A 12250-nucleotide genomic window follows, 5' to 3' on the forward strand; every position below is an offset into this window, starting at 1 on the left:
AAACTTTCATATGTTCTTCTCAGAGTTTTATTGGGCTGTGCTGAAAATCATTTTACAGAATTTAAATGAAATGCGTGAATTAAATTAAAAAAGTGTTGCATACATTGGGTTTCCGATGGTTAACACACTGGAGTGTGTATGTGTGTTCTGCTCTGCTCCTTTGAAACGGTCTGACAGAGCCAAAACTGTGCCTTTCCCCGGATGCTTGTGTTTCTCTCTGGACTTCTGCAATCCCTTCCTCCCTCTGTTTCTCTTTTAATGTTTCAATGGGCTTCATTGGCATGAAAAGTTATGGTGCATTTGCCAAAGAGAATGAGTCAGAGAGTATTAAAAAGATTAAAATAAAGGAAGAAAAATATTAATTAAGCACTAAGGTGCAACAGACCATTGTGAATATAATGCAGCACAGCCTTGAGTGTTTTAATGCTTATGTAAAATGTAAACAATTAGAAAATAAAGAGATTTAACAGACTATTTTTTTTTATAAAAATATTATTTTAAGCAAATCCTTTAAAGGGATAGTTCACCCAAAAAGGAACAATCAGCCATAATTTACTCACCATCATGTTGCACCAGACCTGGCTTTCTTTCTTCTGTGTAATCAAAAGATATTTTGATATTATATATATAATATATATTATTATATATATAATATATAAGATATTCCCCATACAATGGAAGCCAATGGTAACCAAAACTGTTTTATTACTAACATTCAGGAATGATATGAGGGTGAATAAATGATGACAAAATTGTTGTTGTTGTTTTGTCCCTTTTAAGGAAGATTATAAAAATGTAAGTTTTAAAGTGAAAAGTATTTGTTTTGTAAATCATTTTGTAGTTTTCATTGAACTTTGCATTTATTCATAGTGAAATACTACTATTAACTCAATTTTATTTGGTTTGCTGCATAAGAACAACCATTTATTTAGGTCTTTGTTCATTTTGCCTTGTTTTCCGCCTACCTCTTCCTGTTGCTGGGTTGTTTGCTGAGTATGGACCTAGTCAAGATGATTCCCATTTTTCACAGAGGACAGGTGTACATTTCTGGGCCAGATAGCATTGCATTTTACCAAAGTCCCTTTCAAGGAAGGTCTATTCACTGGGTGGCCATATTTGCAGCTATTTTGGGCATCCAAGACCAAGTCCTATCTGCTTGAATGGAGGAATCATGAAATCTCAAAAACTGCTGGTAACACTTTATTTTGATGGTCCCTTTGGAACATTCTGTTGACTATAAGGAACTTTGCAACTACATGTCAACTAACTGTCTGCTTAATATCTACTAACACTTCATTGTGATGGTCCCCCAACAGATATTCTCACAATTAAATAACATTTCAAATCAGCAACAAAATCTGACATGAACTGTCCCACAAATGTTGTTTCTTTTGCTCAAATAGCGTTAACAAAGCTTATTTTTCAGGCTAGACGAGCCATTGATGTGCAGTCCTAGAGCGAGTCTCTGGTTTCTATGGGAAGTTGCAGTGACACAATGACTTTACCAATCAGCGATTGGCTCTTTTACTTAGAAGGTGGGACGTATTCCACCATATTGTGCGTTGCAGTTTCTCCCATTCATAACCAATAGTAGTGAACCGTCTTTCTATATCTATGGTATTTTATTTTACTTTATTTTACTGAAATTATTGTCTGTGTTTCCATCGTGGTCTAAAGTACCGTGAAGATTAGTCCGGTGACGTAGGACTGCGCGTGACTTTCCAGAGCCCACTGGATTTTGTCTAAATAAACTTAATAAAGCCTGAGCCTAGTCGTCGGTCCATTGGTCGTATTTTTTAAGCTCCATTGTTGATTTGAATAGCAAACAACTCTTACTGCACGCACCACAGCAGACTTTTAGGTTGAAATAAAATGCTGAGTATACTCAACCAATCAGCATGTTCAGTGCTCAAGTTCCTGAACTTTGAAAAAGTACTAGCTCACGAGCAGGGCTGTTTTGAGGGTGAAATCTTAAACCGGAACTTTATTTAGACCCTGGTTCCTGCGGTCGAAACACACCGAGTACCAGCCCAAAGTCCCTAGTTCCTGGGGAAAGTTCCCACTGTGGAAACGCGGCTTAATTTGATCACGTTCCATTTGCATTTTAGCGTGGTGTAGTCTAATTACTGAATCTGTTCTTGAACCTCCGTCTGAAGTGAGGGGCTTGTTTTGTTTTCTCTGCTCAACTCTTGAATTCACAGGATTTTGTAATGGTATGTTCAGAGACCACTAAGTTGTGAATGGTTTCAGAATTTAATTGCCTGTTTTGTGTCCTCATAGTTAATGGATATGGGCCTAATTATACCCTGCACGCGTTATTTCTGGTGTTCCATGTACATTTTTTTTACAGAATTCAACAGGCAAAGTCTCAGTTGGGTGTTTTTCCCATTTGGCGAGTTCTTAGTTTGTTAGTGGACCACACACCTCGCTGCCATAAAAAGCAATGGCCTCAATTACTGATTCTAATATTTTCAATATTTCCTCATTTTAATTGAAATATCTACAGGACATTGCATTTTTATGACACAGTGGGTCCTGTGAGCCATTCCTCATAATTCTTTCACTGCAGGGTTGATGTTGCCTGTGGGCCTGAGTTTCAGGCCTAATTGTACTTTGATGAATGTGTGATATAATTGGATATGAATATGTTTTTCGTGCACGTACGTCTGGAACTTGATGGTCAATATTCTTGTTTTTAATTTTAGGTTTACTGCCAGGGTAAATGGTCCAGGTCTGTCAGTAGTGTTCCAGGAGGTCCATTGTTTGCTGTAATTCAGAATCAGAACCAGGTCACGTGTGTAGATTTGGCATTTTTGAGTCATACTGAGTGAGATCAGAAACTTCTGATGTGGTTTGAACTGCTTGGAATACTGGGCTTATTCAATAACTCTCTGTGCAACTGGGAGAGTGGAGGAATTTTTATAGCAATTTTTATCACTATAATTTCAAATAGCTCATGGTTTCTGTGTGCAATAATTTTAACATTTTAAATTATATTAATAGATTATGTACATTCAGCTGGATATTGTTGGAAAAGAAACCCATGTCCAGGTGGTCTATTTTCTATTAATGACCTGCTGACTGTTCATTAACATTCTTATTAAATTGCTACTCACCAAATAAATGCATAAATGGACTTGAAATACAAGTTTGAGTTCAATCATTGATTCTGAAAGAGGCCACAGAGTGATTTGAGAGATGTTGGAAATCAGGGTCCCACTTTATATTAGGTGGCCTTAACTACTATGTACTTACATCAAAATATAAGTACTTATTGTGTTCATATTGTATTGCAAAACACTTTGCTGATATTGAGTTGGGATATTGGTAAAGTTAGGGACAGGTGTGATGGTATGGGTAAGTTTAAGGGTAGGGTTAGCTAGTGTCAACAGTTTAGTTATAAATGTAACTACAGAAATTAATCACAGATGTAATTACATGCGAGGTAATTTATAAAATGTAAGTACAATGTAAAAATGCGTTGTTTAAATGTTAGTACATGGTAGTTAAGGCCACCTAATATAAAGTGGGTCCGAAATCAGTTTCGCTGACGGTCAATGCAGTTTAACAGCCATTATATAAAAAGTATTTGACTGCTGATTTCTGCGATCGATCAGTCAGGATCAAATAATCCTAGGGAGTCGTGTTATGTTGTGAAATACATTTTGATGCCAAATATCAGACAGAATGAAAGACTTTTATAAAGTTTCAGGCAAAAATCTTGCAATATTTTTGTGATATTTATTTCAATTAATGTAAGAAATACTGTATAATAAATCAGATGTGCTGTAATCTTGTTATTAAAGTCCATTTTACTTCTACCCAAGAGATTGTGTGCTTTTGGAGGAATTCTAAGAGTCTGGTATTGATTACAATAAAACAGCTTCCCATACAAATGCTTTAGTCATTATTATGGTTAAATTCATTCCCCCTTCAAGAGCCATATTGAATAGCTTTTGGAGAGCAGGCTGGAATTAGTATATTTAGCTCTAGTGCATTTGCTTTTTAATGTGGTCGTTTTGTCTTGGAGCTCTTGTGCAGTAATGCAGAGATCTAATGGATTCTGATCTGAATAGCTGATTCGAACACCTCAGGCTGTTTGTTTATTTCATTTAGCTTAGAACTTTCTTTTTCTCCTGCTTCCCCTGCAATTACATTTTCCTTTAGTTTGTGCCGCACTTTTAACTTAATTTGTAGAGCCGTTTGTCTGTAGCCCTCATACTGTATGCTAAACTCTCTCCATCTCACAGACAGGAGTGTCCTCTCAGGTCTTCCGCTCTGAATGGAGCTCCAGTGTTCTCCTGCCAATTGTCAATCCAACCAAAAATTACTTCACTTTTTGCAGCCCATAGTATTTTCTATGTTTTTAGTGGCTTCTAATCCAGGGGTCTTGAACTGGTCTTAAAGGGATAGTTCACCCAAACATTTTTATTCTGTCATTTACTCACCCTCATGTTGTTCCAAACCGGTGTGCATATTTTGAAGAATGTTGGCTTCCATTGTATTTTTTTCTCCATACATTCTTATTTTACGTTCCACAGAAGAAAGAAAAAAATGACATGAGGGCAAGTAAATGATGACAGAATTTCATTTTTGGGTGGACTTTAAAGTGATATGTTACCCAAAATTAAAAATTCTGTTATCCATTACTGTCATCAATCCACTCAATTCATATGGATTTCTTAAAGGGATCCCCTGGTGTTGAGACTTGTATGGCTTAATAGAACATAAATGATGTCTCTTACTGAAATATGTAGTTGAAAACCCATGAAAGATCTACGTTATTTAAAAAATCCATTATATATTTGGACAATGGGCGGCGCCATTTTGTTTGCATTCTAGGTCGATGACGTAGAATGGTTGCACTCGGCAATCAGCTGGCGTTACCCGTAGCTATTTTTCCCACAACACAACTCGAAAATTGTTTCAGAGTTAAACAAAACCAATTAATTGTTTTGTAATTGCATTTAAAACACACTCAAACACCAACAGATCGGCGCGTACACACACACACAAACACACATATTCGCGCACTGTGCGCACGCACACACACACACATCCATGCTCAATCAGCTGTAATGTTACATGAGGGTTGACTTGCCTAATTTGTCACCTGGTTCCGATTCGGCAGGCCAGCACTGTCCCTGGCTGAATCCGAAATCGCCCCCTAAACCCTCATTCACTATTCCCTACTTTAGTCCACTAATACAGTTCACTCAAAGGAGTGAATGAAAACGAGTGCGTGAAGTCGGACAGCCGCTGTGTGTTCATCGGCTGTACACTCGTTATTGCGGTGCAATGTGGGACTGAATGAATGCACTCAAACATGTCCACTATGGTTTCGGACACCACTACAAATGGCTGTGCCCTCAAATAGTGCCCTATTTAAGGGTATAGGGGGGCGATTTCGGATTCAGCCCCTGTCGTGGAGACTGACGAGTAACACATCTCGATTGAGACAGAGCAGTCTGTCAGATGTGTGTTTGTGCGCGCGCCGATCTGATTGTATGTGTGAGTTTGTGTGCACGTGTGTTTGAGTATGTTTTAAATGCAACTACAAAGCAATTAATTGGTGTTGTTTCACCTTGAAACAATTTTCGAGTTGTGTTGTGGGAAAAATGGCTACGGGTAGCGCCAGCTGATTGCCGAGTGCAACCATTCTACGTCATCGACCTAGAACGCAAACAAAATGGTGCCCGCCCATTGTCCAAATATATAATGGATTTTTTAAATAACGTAGATCTTTCATGGGTTTTCTACTACATATTGCAGTAAGAGACATCATTTATGTTATATTAAGCCATACAAGTCTTAACACCAGGGGATCCCTTTAAGAACTTTTTGATACTTCAAAGTGGACTTCCAGTGGAGGAGCAGAAATCTCTCAGGTTTAATTAAAAATATCTTAATTTGTGTTTTGAAGACTAACATAAGTCTTATGGGTTTGGAACAACATGAAGGTGAGTAAATGACGACAGAGTTTTCATTTTTGAAAATTATCCCATAATTTATCCCATAATTTACTCACCCTCATGCTATCCTAGGTGTATAGGACTCTCTTCTTTCAGCCAAACACAATCGGAGTTATATTAAAAAAATATACTTTATAATGGCAGTTGAAGTCCAAATAAGTGCATCCATCCATCATAAAAGTAATCCATTCGGCTCCAGGAGGTTAAAAAAAGGCCTTCCGAAGCAAAGTAATGCATTTTTGTGATATTTACAAAATATCCATATTTATAACTTTATAACATTTACATATTTGGCAGACGCTTTTTATAAACTGTAATAACTGGCTTCCGGTAACAGCAGTATGCGAGTCGCGTTCCGGTCGAAGAGTGACCTCTGACCCAATGGTTGGCGATGCCCAAGCGTTCTAATCACGGTTTTCGCTGGCTCAATACGGCTTGTATCTGTGTGCGTCCCCTCCTCCCTGTTCAGTGAGGGAAGATGGCCCAGAGGAGATGTGACACTTCCTGTAGCTGTGTGTGACAGTTGTGGTGTTATACGCTTACCCAGGCAGCCAGCCGGCCTGCTGCTTCCAGACAGGGCGCGTTTGTATGTGTGTGTATAAGACAGATGAGCCGTGCTCTGTGTTTGTGTTTTATTGTTTTGAGTTCAGTAAATGAGACACACATGGGCAGATAACGGGACAGGAAAAGATAAATGATCAATTAGAGGCTTCACCACAATTGCCTGCAAGTCTCTCTGGTGTCTGCGAAACCAAAGTAGGGAAATGAGACTGACAGAGGAAAGAAGAGAAAGGGGAAAATGAAAAATAGAGAGACAAAGAGATCCAGGGTGTATTAGGAAATTCACATTCATCCTGTGTGTGTGTGTGTGTGTGTGTGTGTGTGTGTGTGTGAAGCACTAACACTTTCTCTCTGTGTGGCCGAGCTCAGATGAGAAGCCTGATGAGAAGTGGATTGTGTTTGACGGGCCAGTGGACACGCTGTGGATCGAGAGCATGAACTCTGTAATGGACGACAACAAAGTCCTCACACTCATCAATGGAGAGAGAATCTCCATGCCTGAACAGGTACTGGTGGCAGACGAGACCCGGCACACACTAAAACCTCTAATGCCGCCCACCCAGGGTTATTTCACTTCTGATTCCAGACCTGACACTGTGCGTTTCACCTCACTAACCCATCAGGGTACTACATAGAATTATTTATTTCCTTCATTATACTTTTATTCAGCAAGGACATATTAAATGAATAAAAAGTGATAGTAAAAATGTTTATAATCGTAATGATAGTCCACTGGAGGCAAGTGTTGAAGAACCCAAGTGCAGTTTTATTGCCAATAATCCAAAGTGAGCAAAAAGAAACAATGACTTGACTTGGCTAAACAAAGAACTCACTAACAGCGGTTTACAGGAAACAATACTCAACCAAGACACATGGCAAACATGAGGACTTAAATACACAGAGACTAATGACTAACAAGACACACCTGTGAACAATCAAGACAATGAACCAATGACAGAAATGAACTGAGAACCCACATGACTAAATCAACCAATGACAGCAGGTGTGTTGGACATCGGCTGCGGCCGGATGCAACCGATCGGATGAGAGTAGCAGGCGGGTATTGTTCTATAAATTGTAGAACAATTATATATAATACAATAGTGGAATTAACATCAAACTTTAAAATGCATATTTGTATTTATCCTTCTCACATTTGTAGTTCTTTGGTCAGTTAATAAGAATACTTTATCTAGTTTTATATTATTTATTTGAATAAATTAAAAGAGCCGTTTCATGTCGTTGAATCACTGAACTATTCAAGGTTGATATAGGATTCAGAAAGTTATTTGTTATTAGTATTTAATACTTTTTGGAGAGAGTAATTTGTACAGTATTCTAATTACACTTTTGAAGACTAGTAATTCATTACTTTTTTAGAGTAACTTACCCAACACTGATTAAAATATATTTTATTAAAATTTTAATAATATGACACATTATTACTGTTTTAATAGATTTTGATCAAATAAATGCTGCCTTACGGAGCATAAGAGGCTTCTTTCCAAAACATAGATTTTTTTTTACCGACCAATAGTGAGCAATAGTGTATTTTGCATCAAGAAAAGGAATTATTTTTTACAAAAAGCTTATTTTCTCCCCGAAAAAATCTCATTAAGGTAATGCCCAAAAATCATCTTACTACAGAATAATGCAAAAAAAAAAACATGTTTCTTTTCATCTATCTGTTCATTTGTTTCCATTAAAATCAACAACAAATATTATGCTGATCTATAAATACTTTACAATTTAAGTTATACAATTAACATTTTTATTAAATATTTGTTTTCATTTTTTATTGCATTATGAGAATGCTTAATTGTCATGGAAAGAAATGTCACAATACAGAAATTCTTAATGGCCCTAAAATAGACTTTGTTTTCTGTATGGAAAATATAATTTCTTATTAATGTATTTTGTTTTGCTGTGAAATAGGACGCTCTCATGCTCTTGGCTGGTTTTGTGAGAGTCACCCTTTAGCTAAGTGACAGTTCTGTGCTTATTTGGTTGGGTTTTAAGCATTAATGAGAGTGTGTTGCAGGTCTCATTATTGTTTGAAGTGGAGGATCTAGCCGTGGCGTCCCCTGCTACAGTGTCTCGCTGTGGGATGGTTTACAATGACTATTCTGATTTAAGCTGGAAGCCTTATGTTCAGTCCTGGATGGAAAAACGGAAGAAGGTTTGGGACACATTGTTAAGCTCAAGTATGGTATTAAACATTTGGCAATGTGCTTCATCTCTCTCTCTTTTGCTCTCAGGTTGAAGTGGATCATCTCAGGCAGCTGTTTGATCGCTACATAGACAAGACCCTCACTTTTAAGAAGACTCACTGTAAGGAGCTGGTGACCATCACTGAACTGAACGGAGTGGCGTCGCTGTGTAGACTCTACGACACACTGGCCACTCCAGTGAACGGGGTCAGAACACTTTCACCTCACTGATGTGTGCAGCCAATATAGCAACTATAGGCTGTCAAGCTCTGAAATGACAAAAGCACCATCAAAGTGGTCCATACGATCATACACATCATATATTCCAAGTCTTCTGAAGCCATATGTGTGGAACAGACTTATGATACTTTAATGGTGCTGCTGTGTCAGCTGTAATTGCATGGAACCAGTATATTATTTAAAGGGGTCATATGATGTTGTTTAATGTTCTCCTTTAGTGTGTAATGTATCTGTTTGTGCTTGTATACTTTCTGCAAAGTTACAAAGCTCATAGTCTCCCACAAATGGATTAATTCTATCTAACAGAGAACACTGATCCAGTCCTGCCTAAAACGCCTCGATCAAAGTCAAGATATTACTTCCTCCTGCTAATATTTATTAGTAATATTTATTATAATATTTAAATTAGTAATCAGAGGTTAAGATTAATTTATAAAGCTGTTCCTGAGCGGTACAACTCAAAAGTTTGCTGCTTCCTGAACCAGCGTCTCCTCTGTTCTGCGTTTATTTAAACCGGGTGATTCTCCAGAGATTGGAGATTTCCATGTCAACCTTTCTCACTCGTTGAGACAACTAACCTCTGCCACTTCCACATACTCGTCAAAGTAGGCGGAGCAACTTTTCTCTATTTACAGATATGAAGAGACACGCACAGGCGAGTGATGTACTGGATGTACAAAATTTCTCACAAAAAAACATCCCGACATGTGTAAAATATAAACACCTATAATAGGCTTACCAAAGTGATTAAGAGTAAGACAATGATGTATTGACTTGATTTAGTTAACAAATGATTTCAATTTTGAACAAAGAAATCAGGGTTTCTGCGGGTCTTAAAAGTCTTACTTCACACTTACAGAAATTAAGGCCTTAAAAAGGAAAACTTCCCTTTGAATTAAGTTGATTTTTCTGAGCCCATTGGCAGATATTTATTCTGGTTTTAATCATAAAAAAAATTCAAATTCAAACAAATTCAAGAAAATGTAGACATTTGCTCTGGAAACAAAGACAGATACACAGAGAAAGAACATACTGTCAGTGATTCTAGAGTGATTTATATTTTGTAAAATGAATTCAAATGTAATGGGTTACTGTAGGTAAGTTGTATTATCAAACTCTGAAGTGTCGCTAATACAACTTTGTGTTTCTCTGTAGCCATTTACATTTAGAGAACATATTGACATTTTGTTTTCCCATTCTATTATTCCTCAAATGTTTTTTTTACTTGGTCTTAAAAAGGTCTTCAAGTCTTAAATTTACCTTGATAAAACCGGCAGAAAGCCTGAAAAAAGTTGCACAGTGTACCTTTAACATATGAACATATTAAACATATTCCACTTTGCATTTGTTTGGTTGAGTTGATCTGTCATTCTCTCCGGCTGGTCAGGTGAACCCAGCGGACTCTGAAAACTTTGGCCGTATGGTGGAGCTCTGGTTCATCTTCAGTCTCATATGGTCTGTGTGCGCAGCAGTGGATGAGGATGGACGCAAGAAGATTGACAACTTCTTACGGGAAATAGAGGGAACTTTCCCTAACAAGGTATACAGTGGGCCCTGTCCCATATGGCACCCTAAACAATCACAGTCTTCCTACGAGCCCGCACCTTCGGGCAGAAGTCTGCCGCGGGGCTTCAGTGCGGGAAAAAGTGCAAAAGTGCGCATCGAGGGTGCATATCAACCATGAAGGGGGTGCCCTCACCCATTCTGAAAGCTAAAATGACAAACGGGACACTACAGTCTCGTGGACTTAATGGGTATGCGAACATGGCGGCTAATGTAAGTCCACAAGACTGTAAGTGCATATGAAGTGTGCCATTTGGGACAGGGTCATTGTGTGTCATTTCTGTGCTATTGATGTTACCAAATAGAATCAAAAACAATAACTTCAACTTTTGCTTCCACTGGTCCATTTATTGTTTGTTTGTAATTAAAGAATGCTTTTTAAAAAATGATTTCATTGTGTAATGTAACGTTTTTAAGAATTCGTGTAGTGTACACGTACAGTATGAAATAAATCAATGTAAATGTATGCATGCTCATGCTCAGACATGCTAATTTGACATGAAAAGCGCTGATGCTGTGCGTCTAGAACAAACTTTTAAGCCTCTCTGCCTGCAGAAACAAATATATTACTGGAAAAATAATCACTTTGTATTAAACCTCAGGACACCATCTACGAGTACTACGTGGACACCAAGAACAAAACGTGGGCGTCATTTGAGGACAAGCTGCCCAAAGGCTGGCGCTACACCTCCAAGTGAGATTGAGAGTGTGTGTGTGTGCGTGTGCGCGCCCTCCGCCTATTCAGGGGTCTCTGCCAGCCGCCTGCGGGTTCAGTCAAAGGCCTCTCGCCTGGCTCCGTCCCAGACTTCTGAATTCCCCGTCTATTCATATTTCTCATCTTTTTCATCCTTCTTCGTCTCTCTCTCTTCTCTCCCCTGCTCTCATTTGTCATGTCAGTCCAACTCTTTCCCCTTCATTGTCCTTTGTCCTCTTGGCTCTCTTTGCTCCCTCTTTGTCGGCTGTCCATTTTTCCTTCCTGGGGTTCTTTTTTTTCTTCTTACCTGACTCTTTTTTTATCCCTCTGTTCATTTGAAATGTCTCGCTACATCTTTCAATTTTCAGTCTTTCAATCAGGACTTTTCACCTCCTCTTCCTCCTCGGTATTCTCATTCATTCTGCTCTCTCAACTATATTTCCTCCCACCCTTCTGCTGTTTCTCTCTCTCTCTCGCTCCATATTCTACTTTTTCTCTTCATTTTTTTGTCCTTTTTTTTAAAGCATGTCTCATTCTTAGCCGCCCCACTTTTCAACTTTCTTGCTGGCGTCTTTTTAATTATCATCTGTCTCTCTGCAGCGCTCCATTCTATAAGATCATGGTCCCCACAGTGGACACAGTGCGCTATCATTACCTGGTCAAGGCTCTGGTGTCTGCTCAGCACCCTGTGCTCCTGACGGGTCCAGTGGGGACGGGAAAGACTTCAGTGGTCCAGAGTGTCCTGCAGAGCCTGGACTCAGTCACATGGGCAGCGCTCACTGTCAACATGTCCTCACAGGTGATGAGAATCCCTTTTAGTATTAGTGATATGGTAAACTTTGATCTCAACAGAAGCATTAAAAGACTATGGGCCCTATTTTAACGATCTGAAACGCAAGTGTCAAAGCGCGAAGCGCAAGTAACTTTGTGGGTGGGTCTTGGCGCTGTTGCTATTTTCCCGGCGGGATAAATGGCTCTTGCGCCCGGCGCAAATATAAAATGGGTTGGTC

At 38.7% G+C, this 12250-nt stretch overlaps 1 protein-coding gene across 1 annotated transcript in view; it reads left to right on the top strand.

Annotated features, from left to right (window-relative positions):
• dnah2 (dynein, axonemal, heavy chain 2) overlaps window positions 1-12250 on the top strand; it is a 198846-nt gene that overhangs the window by 127060 nt on the left and 59536 nt on the right. The window contains exons 40-45 of the mRNA XM_079809147.1: window positions 6903-7039; window positions 8575-8712; window positions 8792-8950; window positions 10371-10523; window positions 11149-11240; window positions 11841-12039. Of these exons, the coding sequence (XP_079665273.1) occupies window positions 6903-7039; window positions 8575-8712; window positions 8792-8950; window positions 10371-10523; window positions 11149-11240; window positions 11841-12039 (878 nt within the window). The remainder of the gene's footprint in view (window positions 1-6902; window positions 7040-8574; window positions 8713-8791; window positions 8951-10370; window positions 10524-11148; window positions 11241-11840; window positions 12040-12250) is intronic.

Source organism: Gobio gobio (genome assembly GCF_949357685.1).
Source record: "Gobio gobio genome assembly, chromosome: 2".
Lineage (NCBI taxonomy): Eukaryota > Metazoa > Chordata > Actinopteri > Cypriniformes > Gobionidae > Gobio > Gobio gobio.